The sequence below is a fragment of the Clupea harengus genome, chromosome 20 (assembly GCF_900700415.2).
Source record: "Clupea harengus chromosome 20, Ch_v2.0.2, whole genome shotgun sequence".
Classification (NCBI taxonomy): domain Eukaryota; kingdom Metazoa; phylum Chordata; class Actinopteri; order Clupeiformes; family Clupeidae; genus Clupea; species Clupea harengus.
In genome coordinates, this window is record NC_045171.1 from 23,912,380 (window position 1) to 23,933,043 (window position 20,664).

At 44.5% G+C, this 20,664-nt stretch overlaps 1 protein-coding gene across 1 annotated transcript in view; it reads left to right on the forward strand.

Moving 5' to 3' along the window:
* The window catches only part of LOC105901755 (protocadherin Fat 1-like), a 36,613-nt gene extending 24,590 nt beyond the window's left edge, over positions 1-12,023 (forward strand). The window contains exons 18-28 of the mRNA XM_031587298.2: positions 512-655; positions 1,158-1,355; positions 2,058-2,880; positions 3,039-3,170; positions 4,092-4,249; positions 5,641-6,124; positions 6,362-6,515; positions 6,764-6,874; positions 7,348-8,015; positions 8,215-8,319; positions 10,836-12,023. Coding sequence (XP_031443158.1) covers positions 512-655; positions 1,158-1,355; positions 2,058-2,880; positions 3,039-3,170; positions 4,092-4,249; positions 5,641-6,124; positions 6,362-6,515; positions 6,764-6,874; positions 7,348-8,015; positions 8,215-8,319; positions 10,836-11,374 — 3,516 coding nt within the window. The 3' untranslated portion in view covers positions 11,375-12,023. The remainder of the gene's footprint in view (positions 1-511; positions 656-1,157; positions 1,356-2,057; positions 2,881-3,038; positions 3,171-4,091; positions 4,250-5,640; positions 6,125-6,361; positions 6,516-6,763; positions 6,875-7,347; positions 8,016-8,214; positions 8,320-10,835) is intronic.
* The last annotated feature ends 8,641 nt before the right edge of the window (positions 12,024-20,664 follow it).

Below are 20,664 nucleotides of genomic sequence, written 5' to 3' on the forward strand. Positions count from 1 at the left end.
TCTCGCTGTCTCTTTCTCTCTCTCTTCTTACCACATCAGACAAAGATAAATGTAGACACAGTCTGTGGGGGAGAGAAGAGAGAGAGAGAGAGGGAGTGAGAGAGAGAGAAGGAGGGAGAGGGAGGGAAGACTTCACAAAGCTTTGACGGCGCAGCCAGCGCTAAGCTTCATTTCTCTCAAAGTGTCACTGAGGTGATTTAAGTCTGATTTTTTGTTCTGTCTCTCTTTTTTCTTCTCTCCCTTCTTTTCCACTTTTTCTTTCTTGATGTCCCCTTCTGACTTTCTCTCTGCCTCCTCTCTTTTACTCTCTTTCTATCTCCCTCCCTTTCTCCCTGTCGTCTCTTTGGGTCAAATCCTCTCTTTTCTCTCTATCTGTTCGGCTCACGTTATCTCTGCTCTCTCTCTCTCTCTGTCCGTTGCTGTCTCCCCCCCCCGCCTCTCTCCCTTTCCCTCTCTCTTTCTCTCTCTCTCTCTCTCTCTCTCTCTCTCTGTCCTTTCATTTGTAAATGAGATATCGGAGTACACGCTGACCGTGCTGGCCTCCGACAGCGGGAATCCGCCCAAATCCAGCAGCACGGCGATCACCATCGACGTGTCGGACGTGAACGATAATCCCCCCGTCTTCACCCGAGCCAACTACAGCCTTGTCATCCAGGTAAGACAAGGGCCTGCCTGCCAAGCTAGACTTCAAATGGAGCTGACAAGCCCAGGAGGCCTGTCCACCTCCCCGCTGCGCTCCCCATTCAACTGGAACAATAAGCATAGAGGAGGCTGAACTCTTAAATCAGATCGGAGTTATAGCCACCTGCTCCCTTACATTTTCATTTAGCTGTCACTTTTATTCAAGGTGAGATGAAGTGCAGATAAGATACAAACTTTTCCTTTCTGTGGAAACCCTTAACACTGTGTGGTGTTGGCTCCATGCTCTAGCGGATAAGTTAAAGGACAGACCCTTTTCCATTCTGGTTCCTCCACTCTCCTGCTCCTACTCTAGTCTGAGGTCACACTCATGACTGCGGAGGGCACTCATTCTAAAAAGGACAGGATGTAAATACAAGCCCTTGAAGCCGTGGACTCTCTGGGACAGAAACAAGAACTTCACAGAACCTTGGCTCCTCTCTCCTATCTCCTCTCTCCTTCTCCTTCTCCTTCTCCAGGAAAGCGTCCCCATAGGCAGCAGCCTCCTGAAGCTTCAAGCCACAGACGCCGATACCCCGCACAACGGCCCCCCCTTCTCCTTCTCCATCCTGCGCGGGGACGAGAGGGGCACCTTCTGGATGGATCCGCAAGGACTGCTCACCACTCGCACTCGGCTCAGCCACCGAACACAGGAGAACTATTTGCTGCGTGTGAAGGTGAGTAGCACTTGCATTTGTGGTCGCTCGATTTTTTGGAAAAAGCTACCCAACTCCCAAGTCCCTCTCTGTCTTTAAAAAGTCACTGATCTCTACTCATCTCTACTGCTGCTTCTGCATTTGTCCCCCACTTGAATGTCACTGTGGATAAAAGTCAATGCTAAATGATCAAATATAAATGTAAATATAATGATTCATAATAATAATGGCTTTGGCTTTGTCTGTGGTGTCCTTATGTTGTAAACAAACGGCTGTCACCGAGGGTTTGTTTGAGGATACAAGAATGGGGGAGACACCGGGTGTAGGCCAGAGATGTTTGCCGTACACACAAAGACTTGTTCTATGCCCTGTGGTCATATCACATTGGGGTCAGTGGGATCACATTTCAGTAGAGCATGTTTTTATCCAGAACACTTGGAAGACAAATAGCCAGTGAGGACCCAACCAAAGCAGGAGCTGTGCAAAACAGAATGCCAAAGCTCCCTCTCCTGGTGAAAAGAAGTAATTGCATGCATGTGAACAGGAACACACCACCCTTGAACACAGTGGTGCCAGCTGGTTTCTTTGAATGCCCCTTCTTTTGTAAATGACCACATGTAACATATTGTCCTGCGAAACCGCATGGCAATGAAGTGGCAATACTGTGATGCTGTTTTGTAACTAATATTTTTAGTTCTGTGATTATTTGGTTGCGCTATGTAGGTTACAGACGGAGGTACACCTGCCCTGTCCTCCTTCACGGTGATCAGCATCAGAGTGGTTGAACAGAGCAGACACGCTCCTGTCGTCCTCCCACTGGAGGTCATCGTCTCCACCCCCCAGAATGAGTACGCCGGGGGCCTCCTGGGCAGGATCCACGCCACCGACGGCGACCCTTACGACACGCTCTCCTACAGCCTGCCTCCCGCCGCCCGCCACCTCTTCTCCGTGTCCCCCTCGGACGGACGGCTGCTGGCTCCGCGGGGCCTTGACGCGGGCCTGTACCCGCTCAACGTGTCCGTCAGCGACGGGCGCTTCATGGCATCCGCCCCCGTCAACGTGCACGTGCGCAGGGTCACCCGCCGGATGCTGGAGCAGGCTGTCGCCGTGCGCCTCTCCCCTGCCACACCGGAGGAGTTCCTGGCCGCTCACTGGCGGAGTGTCCAGAAGGCCGTGCGCAGCGCAGCAGGGGCCCGTCGTGGCGACGTCCACCTCATCAGCCTCCAACCCGCAGAGCCAGACGTAGGTTCCAGCCGGAACCTGGACGTGCTTTTATCCGTGGAGCGCACAGCTGCAGGTGCCCGCTCTGTCCTACAGGGGGCGCTGTTGCACAAGATAAACGCCTCCCTGGCCGGCGTGAGGCAGGCGAGCGGCCTGCGAGTGGCCAGCATCCTCAGTGGCCCCTGCTCTGGCGTGCTGGACTGTCCGGTCACGTTCTGCAGAGAGGTGGCCATCCTGGACCAGAACTCCATGTCCACACATAGCAGCGCGAGGATGAGCTTGGTGTCGCCACGGCACCACATGTCCGCCATCTGTCTGTGCAAAGGTACCCTGCAGGGGATTTCAACACTTTGGCAGTCAACAAGCACTAACTAAACAAACTAAACAAATGTTACTTTTTTTTCTTTTTGGAATACATTCGAGATGTACTCCCTTTTCGGTCGGAATGTTCACAGTGTCTTATTTTCCCCCTCCGTTTTGTAGATGGAAAGTGTCCAAAACTGAACAACCCATGTGAAGACAACCCTTGTCCAGATGGATATCAGTGTGTATCTGCTGAAAAAGAAGACAAATATAGCTGTCTGTGTGAAAGTGGTAAACAGGGAAATTGCTCAGGTAGGACAAAGACAACAATCTCCACCCTTTTTCCATACAGACCAGCGTTAGGTCAAGACACCATGTCTCAAAGCTCAGCCATTTGGTTTTGGCTGTAACTTCACCACCAGACAGCATATGTTTGAGGGAGACGTGATTTAGAGTTTCATTAAAGGCCTATTACACACTTGGTTTTTCTCCCCCGCTGTGAGAGAAATCATTGAAGTTGCAACTGCACTTCTCAAGACTCAAACGTTATAAGCTTGATGCCACTTTCAATGAGCTGCTTTTGAAGTCACTCTGTTTGAAGTGAGTGAGAGTGTGGTGATTGGGTACCTGATTACCCTTTAATTTAAAGTGTATCTTTTGGCCATGAAAGCTCACATATGAGTATAATAGGGTTCATGTCCCTGCTGCCATATTGCATCGTTGATATAAATATTGTCATGCGAAGAATTGAAAACTTGAGTTCTAACGCATCTGCCTCCTTTAAAATGGCAATTTAATTTAAAGTACACTGAAACTACTCTGCAAAAGTCACACACATATGCAAAGTTTTGGACCAGTTATAAAACTATAAATAAGATAGTTTCAGTGTGATTTTATTCTCTATATATAATGCTCTCATTCTTCTCCTTCCATACAACTTCCACTCATGCAATATCATATAAAACAGAGCCCACATTGACCTCCAGTGAAACACCGTTTGCAGCCCAACTCCACTCTTACACTCATAATGTATTGTTATTTGTTAGTTGCCCCACTTTTGTTTCTTCATTATAAGTAATACATAGATACCCAAACTTGTCATTAAAGCATATACTGTAATGGTTAGACAACTAAGAGGAACTCAAGTTCATGGCTTGGTCCCTGTAGCTCTGTCTTCCTCTTTAATTCCACAGTATGGATATAGATATGCTACTCTATGTCTTACTCTTGCAGGGGGACCAGCATTGACACTGCTTGAGAACAGTTTTATTAAGTATCGCCTACCAGAGGATATGAGCAAAAGGGAACTGAAGCTCTCTCTTAGACTGAGAACCTTCTCCAGTCATGGAACTGTGATGTTTGCTAAAGGGCATGATTACAGCGTTCTTGAGGTGAGTATGGTCCTTTGACAGTTTTACAAAATAGTTTTGTTTGAAAAATAATACTCAGTATATATATTATTATATATCATAATATTCTGTAAACATTTTATTAAGGGAACATACTGTATGTTAACCATTAACACATTACTAATATGTGTCTGTATAAGTACTTCATAAAGTCTGCATTAAGCATCATTGAACAGTTACTAGGCCAGGTATTTGCCAATTTCTTATTCTCACTGAATATGTAATTTATTCTTGGCACATCCTGGAAAATCAAATAGTTGGTCTCAACCTAGGCTTGGTTGATATGTAATAAGAATAAAAATAGAAAGTTTGTAGCCTAACTGTCCGAATAAGTTACTTATAGGGACAGAATAATTGTAGAATAGGTATTCCTACTGACAGCCAATATTCCTGAATGCAATGGCACAGCAGGTCCAAGTAATGGTAATTGTGCTCACCCAGGCTGCTAGTGGTGACTTAAGAGCAGTGAGTGCCCTTCAATCAGTGATACCTACCTAGTATATCATTACTGATCCAACGTAAGTTCCTGGTTCTAAAGTGAAGGATTACTCTCCATATAATCAGACCATAAAAATGACCCACTACAACTGCAGACACATTCATCCATAATAAACTGTAAATATCTCATTATTCCTTTCAAACAGGTTCCTTGTTTTAAAGTGAAGACTGCAAGTTTTCTAATGACAGCGTAAAAAGGATGAAAGTACCCTACCACACCCCTCCAAAGTAACCATCTTGTGTTTCCACAAGACAGAGTGTCCATCAGGCTCTGACAGATTTCTCTGTCTTGTGAAACTACAAGATGGACTTGTTGTTAAAGTGTGTTTGTTGGTAACAGTACATTAAAAGGCTATAAACCTTCTATCTTTTGATCTTTGTTATACATCACTAAGCTTAGGTTAAGACCAACTAGTTGGTTATTAAGAATGTGCCAAGAATAAGATAATAAGAAATTGGTGAATACTGGCATAATAAATGATCAATGGTGCTTAATGATGCAGACCGTATTGGGCTCTAACGCAGACACCTATTAGTTATGTGTCAATGGCTAACATTTGTCCCCTAAAGTAAAGTGTTACCGAATGCATGTGTTGTGTGTTTTTGTCCTAGTAGTTCTTTTCTCAACTCTCTTCTTTATTCAACTTATTTTATTGAACAGCACACATAGTGTGAAAAAAAGGAACGAATCACAGCTAATTCTCATTTGGTCTCAGATATGTTCCTTTACAAAGAATATAGCATATGACCAGTTCTCCAAAGTAGTTAGAGTTGCATTGGGCAGCTGTAGAAAATTAAGTGAAAATAGATTTCCGATATAAACCAGGCTCATATGAATCAGATACTGTGTGCTCCAAACACTCTCACTCCTGTAGATTGTGGACGGCAGACTGCAGTACCAGTTTGACTGTGGCCTGGGCCAAGCAGCCGTATCCGTTCACAGTATCCAGGTGAACGACGGCCAGTGGCACACGCTTTGGCTGGCAGTGGAGGGCAACCGTGCCAAGCTGGTCCTGGACCGCGTTCACAGCGCATCCGGCATCGCTGCCGGCAACAGCTGCTCCCTCCACCTCGGCAACGCCGTCTTCCTCGGCGGCCATGCCCACCCTCTCAGGCCCAGGCCTAGGCGGAGTTTGCCTGTTTCGGGCGCAGGCGGCGGTGCCGGCGGCCTGCGGGGCTGCATAGACTCCGTTGTGGTGAATGGTCGCCCGCTGTCCCTCGGCAGACAGCCCCCCTCCGGCGCCGTCACGGTGGAGGACATGGTGGGCATTCTGCCCGGCTGTGCCATGTTCTCGGTGGAAGACTGCTCCAACAATCCATGCCTGAACGGAGGGAGCTGCACACGGACGCCTAATGGAGGTACCCACAATCCCACAGTTCTAATACCCACAATCCCACAGGGCTTAACTGAGTTGAAATTAAACACACCCGCCCATTCCCACACAGATGGCTTTAGTGGGTTTTCTTTACAACCATGAGCAATAAATATCTATCTTTGTGTAGTTACCCCCTTTTGCAATGTGTTGTTCTGTGTGCAAGTAGTTAAATGTCAACCTCCATGGCTTTGTCAAGGTTAGTCACTGATTTCTATTGTAGGCTATTACTGCCAATGTGGCACCATGTTTATGGGGACGCACTGTGAGGCCAGACGCAGTCCCTGTGCTTCCAACCCCTGTCTCTATGGAGGAACCTGCATCGACAACAACAGTCACTTCTACTGCCAGTGCTGGGGACAGTACTCGGGGCAAAGGTATGAAATGATCGAGAAAGACATCCCCAGGCAGAGTGGCGTGACCTTTTCACTTGGTGCAGTTTTAATACATGTTTGTAATAAGTATTTTGTATTTTTTTCCCTCACAAAAAAACACAAACCTGGCAATGACAAACCTGAATGTCACTCACATAACAAGGATGTTTGCCAATAGTTGCTGAACTTGCATAAAAGCTATGAGACTAAACTGACCACATTGCATATTTGTTTTTCATGATTAACTGCAGGTGTCAGATCGGACCCTACTGTGCCAGCAGCCCCTGCCACAATGGCGGACACTGCATTGAAAGTCTTGATGGGGCGGTGTGTGACTGTAGCCCAGGCTTCAGGGGTGAAAGGTAGGTTGCAAAGGTCTGCAAAGTAGGTCAGTCATTTTGGGTGGATTGCATACTTTGTGGCCTACGACATCCATAGGTGCTTCAGGGTGATATAAAATCAATGAGAGGACCAGTAAGAAAGAGAAAACACTAAACTGAAAATGAAACACAAATGATTAAAACATTACAGTGTAAAACGAATATGTGCAGGTACTAAGTAGAATAGCCATAGAGAGAACAATAATGATCACATTTACAATCAGTTTTTAATGCAGTTATTAATATATCAATACATAGAATTGGATTATATGAGAACAAATTACGTTATTACCTGAAAAGAAACGGTCTGATTTTAATTCAAATTTCAAACTTACTAAAGAAACTCCCTAATTTACTGGTATATATTAATACAGCATTTGTATGTATGACTGGGACTCAGCGCTATGAGCTCCTGCTGTAACTCACTCATGTTCCTCTGTTGGCCCTGTCCACAGCTGCCTCAGGGACGTGGACGAGTGTGAGAAGGCTCCCTGTCTGAACGGCGGGCGCTGTGTGAACACCCACGGCTCCTTCCACTGCATCTGTGCCCAGGGCTTTGCGGGCGCGTTCTGCGAAGCTCGCAGGGAAACCAGGCACAAGTTCACCTCCTCCTCCTGGAACGTGGGACTGGAGGAGATTCTGGGGATGGTGTTGATTCTCGTCTCCTTCTTCCTCTTCGTGTTGGTGTTCGTCGGCTGCTGGAAGTCAGGCTGCAGGTCTCGGAGGAGGAAGGGGAAGGAGGAGGAAGAGGAGGAGGAGGAGGGCAGGCGGGAAGGAGGAGGAGGGGAGGCCAAAGCGTTCCTGCAGAGGTCTTACCCCGACACCAAGCCCACCAGGGTCACGTTCGCCGCTGCCCCTCCACAAGTGCCCATCAGGCCTGTGACCTATATGGCCAGCATGCCCAGAGGCTCACATGGCACCCAAGTCAGCAACTCTTACGAGGGCTCAGTTGCTCCAGAGTACTACGAGTCAAGCACGTTAAACCAAGATCACCCGCCACGCGGGCAGCGTAAAGCTGTGGCGGTGTGTAGCGTTGCCCCCCATCTGCCCTCCGGCCTCTCCCCTGTCTCCCCCACAGACAGCGAGTCTTACCACAAGTCTACCTGGGACTACGGGGATGATGGTGAGCCTATGGGAGATTATTCTGTCTCAGACAAATAGATGAACACAGATTACTGAGTGTCTTTCTTAGCGATAGACCTACTGAGCGGACGTGATTTGAATGTCGAATGTACGTACATGGTATCTGTGACAATGAACAAATCCACTATTCCTGAAAAGTAAAGTGTATTTTTCTCTGTCACGCCTCTTATTGTCTGTAGCTGAACCATTTATGAAGACCATGTCCCGTTCTCGTGGAAACAGAGGCAGCGCATCAGAGCTCTGGTCGCCGAGCTCCCCGCGCTCAGAGTCAAGCGATGACAATGGTGGGTTTACCTTCATTAATCATACATCGCTATGCTCAATTATTAATACCCCAATGGCAAAATAACCCTCAAGTCAAGTCCTCTTCACAACAGCTCAGACAACAACAGAAAATAGCCAGAGTTATACAATCCCTGGCTTTGCACTAGCTTCCCTTTAGTCCTTCTCATTGTCTGTTCCTCTCAACAGCTGCTCTGAGTGACTGTCTGAGTTGTGTCGGACTAGCAAAATATATATTCTCGGCACGCATGGTGCTGTAGGCTGTAAAAGACTTAAGTTGCGCTTTTATGAGGTCTCCCGTGTCTGCCAGACTGTTTCTCCACTTCTCCAGTGAATCATCTGTTGCTGCCTTGTGTATAGTGCATACAATGACTCTGGGTTAGTTCACTCTCTCTCTCTCTCTCTCTCTCTCTGTCCTTCCTGCCATCACTTCAGCCCCTATATGGATTAAATCAGTCTCCAGACCCAAGTCAGGGTATGGTAAGGGCCAAACTGTAAGTGGGATTTACAGTGTTTTGCTTTTTATTAGAGTTTTATGTAGCCATTAGTCACTTGTGATTCTCACTGGTGAGGAGGTCTTTGTAGCTGAATTAGCATTGAGAATATATCACTGCGTTTCATGCCAGCATTGTAACCATTGAAGAGAAGTCATTGCTGATTAAGAATCAGATCAAGAATCAAGAATCAATCTTGTCATTGACAAGATCTGGAAAAAATGATCCTGAAAAAAAGCTTATCATGTGACTAAAGGCTCAGGCCACATTTTGTATTTGAATATTAATGTGAAATCAGTCATCGTTTAAAATAAAAAAAGGTTCACGATGGGAAATCCAAAGCAATGTTCAGTCTCTAACCAAGTTAAAGCCTCCTAGGTCTATTGTGTTGAGAATACCTCCAGTCTTTAGGGCAATAAATGCATTTGCATCTGTGCCAAAAAGACCTCCTTTACCTTGCTCACTTCATCCTTTCATCCCCTCCCCTCCACTGTATGAGCTGTTCTGTGTGTCACATTCCCATTTGGTATTTCATCATTGTTTATCCTGCCATCATGCATCACGATGATGTCCCAAGTTCAGTGCTTTTAGACCTCTGCTTATTATTATCAACATGACCTTGTTTGCATGTAACACAGAATTCATAATTTAGTTAGAAAAGATCTGTTGCGTTCATCCAGCCTCCCCAAACTAAATGTGTCTTTCATTCTATCTGCGCAAATGATTGATTCCTATGTTTTAATTCCTCCTCTTCTCCTTTTAACAGCCCTCATAGCGATTGTGATACACCTTGTCAAGTCATGTGGTTGCCATAGTGAGGAAAAAGGTATTGTTTTTAGCTCGGACAGTGATAGCATTTTTAGAATTGTGTCTTTCTACTTCCCATAACAGGCTACATTATTAAAGGTAAACATGGCATGCATATGTTGTCAGACACATATCATTATGAGCCTGTTAGTGGCGGGGAAAAAACGGTTTACTTTGACAGGGATGCATGCCCCATGGAATTACATTGTCAAGCTGTTTTGCTGTTGTCAGTTATAGCGTTCTAACTCAATAATGGACCAATTTCGATTGTTAAATGTCCCTTTAAGTAGTTAATAATTCACAGTGTGTGTTTACTTTAGTTCTTCTAACCCCAGATGTCCTTTAAATGTAGCAGAAGAAAAGTGTTTTGAGGTGTAAATTCTCTGAGCTAAACTGTTCCTCTCCTTTGACGCTTTCCATTATAACTCTCAGGAGCCCTGTGCACACCTAAGAGGTGATTCCCGCATGAGTCTGTCTTGTTTGTTTTTCCTCACAACACACACAGCCCTCTGTATGATGTTATAAACGCAGTGACATTTGACAACTCTGAAAATGAAATGCTTCCCAGTAAATAAATCCCTCTCTCTGTATGTCTCTCTCTCTCTCTCTTTCTCTTTCTCTTTCTCTCTCTCTCTCGCTCTCGCTCTCTCTCTCACTCTCTCTTTCTTTCTTTCTTTCTTTCTTTCTTTATCTCCTGTGCTCCCATTGCATTTGTTGAGATCCCACGAGCGCCTTGATGTTTAATCTTATTAAGCATGGAGGAGATTTAACAAGCTATTTCAAAGCATTGCTGAGAAATATCTAATTATATTGAAGTTGTCTTGAAAACCTCTTCTCATGGCAGCCAGAGTAGTCTCCAACAATGAGCATTGACTGTCAGTTACCCTAATAACTAATAATATGTGTGAATGCGTGTGTGTGTGCGTGTGTATTTGTGTTTCGGTGAGTTTGTGTTTGTATATGTGTGTGCATTCATTTGAATGCATGAGCGTGGCCGACGCTATGTTCACAAGAATGCATTGAAGTGACAGATAACACTTAAAGGAAGGCATTTTTGAATTGTCTGTTTAATGGCAATTATATTCATACGGATAGCTCACTTAACCTACACGCATGTACACACTGCATTAAATACAATGAGATTTGCATGGGCAGGAGGTGAAAGGATTACTTCAGTTGTTTCATTTCATTGGTCTGGCTTTCTGTCAATCATACAGGCTATCACTGGGACATCTCTGATTGGATACCTAGCGTGCAGATGTGTCATATCCAGGGGCTCCTGCACAGTGACTTTGTACAAACCCCTCCTCTTTCCGGGTACATCAGGCCCACCGGCATCGACACAGATTACCTCACCTCAGGCTTAGACATTGAAAGCAAATGTACATCTGCCCCACAATACCCCGCAGATGTTCAGCTGTCCCCCGTCCCAAGACTTCCTGAGAGTTGCAGTCTGACCCAGCCCAACAGAGACATTCACACATCTGCGGAAAGAGAGTCTCCTAGTGGTTCAGAGACAGCACACTCCCTCATCCAGAGGACGAGACTTGACCCTCCTTTGACGCTGGCAGTGCCTCAGGGCTCGGATGATGATGGAGATGACACAACCTTTTCCATTTCTTCACCCATACTCTCGTGCTCTGATGTGTCAGCCTATAGTGAGGACTGTGACTCCATGTCGAGTGACTCTGAGAGCTCGGAGAATGGTCTTGCCAGTCACCTAACTACATTCACACAAAGAAACACTGAGGTGTAAAGACTTTTTTTTTTTCATCATTATTTGTCCACTTTGAACCGTCAGTAACAGTTTGGCGTCTTTACTATCAATTGTGTGTAGGATTAAGAACTTCACTGAAGAATCAGAATGGGACAAGGTACATTTTTGACTCTGCAAGATCAATAAAGTTGGTTTTCAATGCTCTTGTTTGACATTTTCAAATTTCCAGCCACTGTAACCCCTTCCCAATGGGGGAATCTGATTGTAAGATGAAGACTGTGATTACTTGACTGGCACGTCCCCAACAGATCACAGTTAGTCCACTAAAATTGTGATTTATTCCAGTTTATCAAGAAATCATAAGTAGTTTGTAAACAAGAATCAGCTGGAATGCATAATTTGTCGTAATTTAAAATATAAACAGGTTTTGTATAAAGATATTGATCTTATCTGTCGTCCCTTGTGCTCTGTGAAATGGTGTGATCATTGTATATGCATTTATTTTGTAACGACATTCCAAATACACTTATAACAGTTCAAACAGTTCAAATGCTTCATACCATGTGGACAATTCTGTATATGACTGTGATTCTCGTACCTCCAACTCATTTTTATACAGGAATCACATGTTTAGTGGAAGTCTTGAGTCATTATTTCTTTTTGATAATAAATTATTTCTATGAATTGAGTCACTCAGCTTTATTGAAAATAACTGTACACTATGATGCATTTATATTTCCTTAGAGCTTTAGAGTTTCCAAAGAATTCCTTCTAATATGCAAAGCTCTAAACGGCGTAGCTCCAAATAACCTCTAGGAATTAGATGTCCCCTACTACCCACCAAGACCACTTACTTCCCGGAGTCCAGGTCTCCTTGTAATTCCAAGAGTATCAAAAGGCACAATAGGAAGCAGACCCTCTGCTATCGAGCCCTCCTCCAGTTGAATAATCTTCCTGCCTCTATCCAAGAAGCGGACACCCTTTCCATCTTTAAATCGAGACTGAAGACATTCCTCTAAAGGACATCCTATAGTAATGCATCAAAGCCCGGCACCTATCGCAAACATACTTCACGCTTTTTGTCAGCCATGTCGTTGTGTTTAGTTTGTACTGTGTAGGAGGGCCTTTGCCGATCCTGGGTACAGCATGCAGGGAGTGTTGCTGCTGTCGCCAGCCAGTTGTGCACTGCTGTCGTATCCCCGTAACTCATCAAAACTAAACTTAAACAAAATTCCCATAAACCAATGCTGGGAAGCCTCTCCCACTCTGTCCTTCTATATCATATTATGCTAAGGCATTAATACTGATGAAGTGGCCATATTATCTACTGTTAATTGTTTACCGAAATGAATCTCTATGTTTGTTTATCAAATTGATGTTTTCTAATGTTTCTCTCTCATATAGCGTGACCTTAGCTGGGAAAACATTGTTCCTCATCACCATAACTATTTAGTACATAGCAGACCCTCTGCTATCGAGCCCTCCTCCAGTGAATGTGAACATTTGAACACAGCACCCAGATGGGTTTCCAGAACCTTCTGACTGGTGGGAGTACTGAGAAATCGGTTCTCATTGGTGAGCTTTAGGGGTCAGTGCCAAGGGCACTGGGTTCCTCATGAGGACAATGAATACACATCATTCTTAGTGAGGTCTCTAAGTGGGGAGCGGAGCAGAGGGCAGAGGACTGGGAGGCGGAACCATGTCTGATGTTCATTTCTGTGTGCCGCGGTAAAAGCCATGCTCCCAGGAGATGTCCTGCTGCTCCCGACTTTAAAAGGGATCCATCTTTCTACTCCCGAGGACTTAAAAATTGGAATTGAACTAAAAAAAAAAAAAAAGACGAATCGGTTTGCTTTGCCACTCGGTCAAACATTTCCATCAGGAGGCTTTGAAACTTGTCTCAAAGATGTAAAAATTCCCTCTTGAACAGCCTTCTTTTCTTGTTATCAGTTGTCCTTGATGTGGTCATCATGGTGTTAACTACAGTGGGCCATTTGCAGTCCTTAGAAAGATTAGTTTCGAAAGAGATTTTCATGTGAGGAGGGCGGAAAGTTTATAAAAGTGTTTCTCTTCCCACGAAAAACTCTCACAGAATGCTGATGTGTACTCTCAAAACTCGCTCGCAGTCTGTGATGAACTAGGGGAATATGCACGGAAGCCGCACAGATGTTCTGCCTTCTGTTCCAAAACTGCTCTGAGATAATAAAAAAGGCCTCTCTCTCTCTCTCTCTCTCTCTCTCTCTCTCTCTCTCCAAGATGTTAAATATGGATGCCTAGTAAACAAACACCACACTAACCCCTGCAGGCCTTTTGTATTTTGGGAGACACATTTACGGTGCCGACAAACCCAGTGTTTTCCAGACTCCTCTGGAGTTTAATTGAAACATTTGTCTTCCGTTTCGTCAAGGTCCAGGGGTCGCATTGCCAGCACATGACAGACTGCTCGATGCATCAAAGGCTCGCTCCTGCCAGTGAGACAGATGTTTTAGATCCATGTTTAATGGCGAGCGTTGCCCTTAAACACATTAATTGCCAGGGCCGCCTTTAATATCATGCTTCAAGAATCCAATTAACCTCTAAACTGAGAAGGGCTCATGGTTTGAACTGTAAGCAGCTAGGGATCATTGGTGACATGTAATTGTTCATAGGAAATGATGAGTGACCTTGCACTCGTTTTTTTTTAATGACTGGCTCACGCCAGATCAATGGCGAGACTTCGTTGGAGAAAGAGAGCGTCTGTGCGGGGAATTAAATCATTGAATGGGTCTGGGAGAGAGCGGTGATTTTCAATCAACACTATTGAACACAAGATGGCAGTGTATCCTTAACAGCCTAGATGTTCTGGAATGTGGGGAGAACGCATACCACTTACTTCTAACTGAAAGGCGCTCAAAGGTCTAAAGAAATGATAGCTTAGTGAGGGAGAACACATCTGTGCATAGTTTACCAATAGGCTACTGTTACTGGCCTGAACTTACTGAATACAGTATTATATAACTATATAGTGTTTTTAAAAGGGCTCTGATCTTAGAGAATTTACATTTGATGACAACCACAGATGTATTTTCTTTTACATCAATTTAGTTCCTACTGACTTATTTTGAAGCTATGATATTAATATTTAATGACACGTAATCTGTATATCATCAGTGAATCATGGATTAAATGTTATTCAAATTAAATATTCACTCTTTCTATCCAGTCATCCAGAAACTATCCAGAAAAATATTGTGTGCAGTGCTCCTCAGATAGAAACGTATGTGCTTGTCTAATGTCTTACCGTTCGTCTGCCAGAGTGACAGCACTTAAATGATTTGACATGTTGTGTCAGTGCCTCGGGAGACAGCGTGTGTTTAACGTGGTGTGACAGGACAACCTTGACTGACACCAGCGTGTGATCCCACCGCGGCGCAACGTGGAATGGGAGTGGTGTGTGTATGTGTGCCTGTGGTGTGTGTGTGTGCCTGTGGTGTGTGTGTGTGTGTGTGTCTGTGGTGTGTGTGTGTGCCTGTGGTGTGTGTGTGTGTGTGTGTGTGTGTGTGTGTGTGTGTGTGTGTGTGTGTGTGTGTGTGTGTGTGTGTGTGTGTGTGTGTTAGACAAGAGGATCTGCTCAGACTCCCTCAACGCCCCTTTTGTAGGATGGTATGTTATCCTTCGAGCAGCGCTGATGTTGCCACTCTGATTCAAATGCCTGATGAGGGTAACATCTTAATGGCAGATATTCCTGAGACTGCACAGCTCCTGCACTGTTGTAGTCCTTTTAATCATGGCCTCGGCAAAATATGCCAAACCAGTTTGTGGCCTACTTTTTGTCTGACATACAGTAGTACAGACATAAACATAGTTGTTCAATTCAAAAGCTAAAAAAAAGACATTGTTACATTGGACTTTGGTTACATAATTGTTATTCAACTCAAAGGCTAAATGAAAGATAATGTTTAAAGACAGTAAAGTGCAAGGGAAAGCATAAGGACTGCTTATAAAGTGTCAACTAGCCTTTTTACTGTTTTGCATTTAAGCATCTGTAATGGATAAAATGTGAACATATTTCCCCAGACCCTTGCACTGAAACCCTTTCCTCTAATTGCCTGAGAGATTTCCATTGCCATACTTGCGTCTTTCAAACATTTATATACAGTTTAAACACACACACACACACACACACACACACACACACACACACATACATACATACAGAGAGAAAGAGAGAGGGACACAATTACAAACACACACACACACACACAAACACTCCTATAAGCATCCACCTACTCAGTGCAATTAAATATGCTAATGGGGAGGACCAGGTGGTTATAGAACTTTTAGTGCAGCTAATTGTGCCAAACAGCCTTGCAGCACCTGGCCGCCTAGCAGGGCAGTACAATGTGAAATGTCCCTGTTTAAACTCCAGGTACAGCTCAAGACAGCAGAGTTGCCTCTGAAATATGACCTCTTCATCACTGCCACCGTGCCCTGACTTTCCTTCTGTCTGCTACAGACCAGCTAATCCAGTCCGTAAACCAATGACGAGAAGTCAGATGGGGCTCGTGTCTAGGGGTTTTATTTACAGAACGTGACATAGTTGCATAGGAGAATTTTTAAGGACAACGTAGGAGAACAAAGAGCAGGCCCGGTTAGCGTGGCGGCACGCAGTGGAGTGAAAGGGTGCCGGACTGCCATGCCGGCATTAAGACGTATCCGGCTCCGCCCCGGCTGACAGGCCACATCTGCACACAAGCAAAGCAAATAGGCAAAGCCACAAAATAGGCACAAGGGTAAACTATGACCCCTAGGGGGGGTAGGAGGACGTAACACTGTCACACACACACATGCAATCACACACACAGACACAACCACCCAGAAATGTACACACACAGACACAATCCCATACACAGACACAACCACACAGAAACATGTCCACACACACACACACACCACAAACAATCACACAACCACCTATTGTACGCGCTCCATTCATTTCGAGTGCTATTCACCACCTTAGAGACGCATAGTGAGTAACAAACTGTTCCAATTTTATACTGCAGCTACAATCGGGGCCATTTTCTTCAGAGAATAAAACCCTTAATGGCACTGCACACTGCAACGAAACTTGCTCCTACAATGTGTGAAAAATGGCCCGAGTCGGCCATCCCACGTTGTGTGAAGAGGGAAGCGGGAGGGATTTCACCTTCTCACACAATGTCAATCAAAAAGCAGTTTGAAAGAGGCCACAAAGGTTGTTCAAACTCTAGTCTGGAAAAAAAAGAATTCTACTATGCATGGGTTGACGAAGGCCAAACACAACACTAATGTTGCCCATTCAAATTCAGTATTATGACTGCAGGTCAGGTTCAGCTTCAGGGTACTTTATTTGGGCCCGCAGGTAGATTTGGTTTGCGGCAAATGAGTCATTACCCATCTTGACATACATTTTACAAACAACGCAGACAATTGACACACATAGTAAGAGTATTCAGAGTATCTAATCCTTCATAAACCACATAAACATTACACATAAACTAAAAATACAAATTATTAATAATGAAATGAATGAATAAATGTCGCTTCTATATCATCTGTGCAATGTTGCTACGACTTGTTCATCTGAGTCATGGCTGCTGGAACAAAGCTATTTTTATGCCGCTTTGTTCTGCACTTTGGGACTTTAAACCTTTGTCGAGGGAAGAAGCTGAAATTCAGTGTGCATTCAGGGTGGGAGTCATTATTTCAAATCAGGCCAGTTATCCGCCTTAACTGTCTGGTGTGCAAGGACGCACGGTTGGGTTGTGACTCACCAATAAGCCTGCTAGACCATTTGCATTCTGATGTACAATGTGGGTGCAGTCGTCCGTCACAGCTGAATTAGTACGAGCTTGGCTATCAATGCATCCCCCTGGTCTGTTTTCAATGGTACAGGGATCCACATTTGTCCTCTGTTTTGCAACTGATCAGTTGTTTTCATAGTTGTCCCAGACTCTTGGCACAATCTGTATGAATAACCTTTATAATTTACAGCTATATTTTTTTTCATTTTTTTTTTTCGTTTACCATAAACAGTGACAATAGCACTATAGATAAAACCAAAAGAAGATGTATTGAGTTTTATGATTTGGTTCACATCCTCTGCCTATAAGAGTTCACAGCAGAGGAAAAGTCCTTCTCAAAAACTCCCCTAACTACTCTTCCCTCAAGCAGGGACAGTATGCCCAGAGGACCACTGATGTCCAAGAGAGGAAAGGGCACAGAATTGATTCAGGAAAAATGTCCCTTCTCTGTAACCTTCAATAAAACACTGCACTAAAACACAAACATTAAAAGAACGCGGGACAAGATCCTTAAAGAGAGAGAAAAAGTTTTGCAAAGGAGAGCAAACGTTTTGTTCAGTAGAATAAAGTAACATGCTAATGTCAGAACCTTGGGGTCGTTTTTTGGTCGATTAAAGCCTTGTTTTAATTCCTCAAATAGGAGTATCATATTAACTCGATACAACATCCAATCTGGTTAATCCTCTTAAAAAAAAAAAACTCTGCCTCCAGCAACATGTCTTTCATCCAATTCTCAAGTTAGGATTATAACCACAGAAAAGCTCTTTCAACAGGGCAAGGGCAAGTTCCGAGGCAATAAACAGAGTATAAACCCCCCACAACCACACACACACGCACACGCACACACACACACATACATACTAACACTCACACACGCACACACAGACTCATCCTCAAGGGCACATGTCTGAAATCTATTTCCAAACTCAATAGAGGTGCTGCTTCTATATATATGATATTCAGATAACCCTCATCAAATGTATTTCAGGTGTATAATACTTACCTCCCACTGAACCACTGAAGGATTTGTACCTTTCTTCTGCCTTGAAGTCATCACTGCCCTTCTCACTAAGGATGGGAGCTCTTTAATGAAATGTTTTCCAAATCTCTATGATGAGTAACTCTGTGACCTTTTTTCCTTTGAAGTATGTTAGGTATTCAGTCTAAGCCCTAAGTTTCACCGCACAGTAGTATTTTGAATTGCTCAATCAATTCCTCCTGTGTTATTTGACAGTCTAGACGGACCTTCTCTGAAGCTCACAGGGAGACTCACAAAGCCTTTATTACGAGCAAATCATTCTTGATGAGTAGATTAAAGACATAGGATTTTACATGTTAAATCTCATGCAGGTCTGACCTTGTATGCTTGATCATGATGCTGTGATATTGTTAATTCACTTTCAATTCATGTCAGCTGTCGTGGTTTGGTTTTGTTTCTTTACCAAGTTTAGTTCAAGGTTACACACAAAAAAAAAAAACCCACACAGTGATTTGTGGGCCAGATGAGGCCTCTGTTTTTTAGTATTCATCCTTAAAGGCTCCTCCATGTCCCTCACCTCCTCACGTCCAAGCCTGTCACAGAGATAACTCCCTCTCTGTCCCTCTCTGTCCCTCTCCTCCAGACACGATAGTGACCGAACACATCCATTCATCTCGCTTACTCCTCATGAAAGGAGACAGGTGAAAAAAGTCAGGTGTTCCATCGAGGTCAATCAACATCGCCTTGTCTAACTCTCAGCTGTCGCCTGCTTCTCTGCGTCGTCATCTCTCACTCTCTTCCCTTTCATCTTGCTCTCTTTTCTCTCTCTCTATCTCCTCCCTCTGTCAGGTTTCTAGAGCCCATCCATCTTTGCCGATGGCTCCCCTTCTTCCCTTCATCATCTCTCCCCCTCCTCTCCTCGATGGCCTTGCTCCTCCTGCTTTCCATCAAGAGGCTGAAATGTCTCCCTCGTCTACGCCGTCTTCTCCTCTATCTTACTCTCGCGCCCCATTGAGCCTCACTTGGCCCTGTTCTCACTTGGGCCCCAGTCCAAATTGATGCATATCAGCTGGGATCGCAGCGCACTCTTGCTCTCTGGTGTGACTCTCTGACTGACCCTCTCTCTAGTCTCTCTCTCTCTCCGGGCCTCTTTCTTTCTCTCTTTCTCCCCTCTCAATCCCCTGGTTGCCCATTTCCCTCTCTTTCTCTCTCTCTCTCTCTCTCTCTCTCTCTCTCTCTCTCTCTCGCTTTACTCTGAACCCATTTTCTCTCTCTCTCCCTTCCTCTCTCTCTCTCTCTCTCTCTCTCTCTCTCTGTATCTACTCTGAAATCATCTGTGTCTATCTCCCTTGTTAGAGACTCTTTCTCTTTCTTACTGGCCCTCTTTCTCTCTCTCTCACACACACCATGGTCTCAAAGAGGACTCCACAGTCCATCAGGCAGGAACGATGACTCTTGTGTCACACAGCCTCTTGAGTAACGACCACGCACTGTCAAAACATCCAAACCGTGTGTCACAGCGAATCACAAATAATGTGATATCTAATGTGCTCCTTATTTGGGTTGTGCTGGCACAGTGTGGCTGTTGTTTTATTATTCTCCAGTTATTTTCTCGACAAAAGACCAAAGCCAGCGGATGCTCTCAGCAGAGGAGTTTTCAAAAGTCAGAGAACCACAAAGCAGGATGGTTTCTCTTTCTCAGAGCATTCTTTTCTTTTTCCTCACCACAAGGCTCATTTTGAATTCTCAACATCATGTACATCCATCGACATCTGAAGTAGATCTACATTTCCTTCATGCTTTATGGATATTTAATTAATACATTCAATTAATCATATAATTTCGATCACTTAATCATCAAGGGTGCCTCATGTTTGTGAAGCAAGTTTCATGCCGCTGTTCTTTTCCCAGCCTGCCTCTCTTCGGTGTTTACACTCAAACAACAAAGGATCTCTCTGAGAATGAACTTGCTGCAGTGGTAGCTAGAGTGCTGTAATGATTTATTGATGGCCACAGTCCTGGATCCTCTTTCTCACACACTCTGTAAAAAAAAAAGAGAGAAAAAAAAAAACTCACAAAAAGACCCAAGGTTTTCCCTCGACTGTGGGCTGACTATGGGCTACAAGCCTTTCCATTTCAGTCCATTTATATCTGACACCCATGCGATCGAGCACAAAAGGATTCTCGCTGCCTCAGATTCCTTCGCGTATGACCGAGAGGAGAGTTTGAGACGCGACATAAGAGCCCCGGTGGCACATCAACCCTTGTCTCCCAAATGCCACTGAGGAGAAACACGCCTCCATTACTATGTGCTGAATTGATTTTTCGCTATTCTCCGATTCTGTTTGAGGTAAAGATGGCATTTTTTTTGTTGTTGGGCTCATGTGAAATGTTGACAGGTTATGCCTATCAAGTCGCATCTGTAGCGCCACATTGTACCTCCAATGTCAACCAGTCAAGATGTAGCAGAGAGAGGAATACAGGGTTGTGCACCATGCCTTGAAATGTACCTCCTGGGAATAAGACAC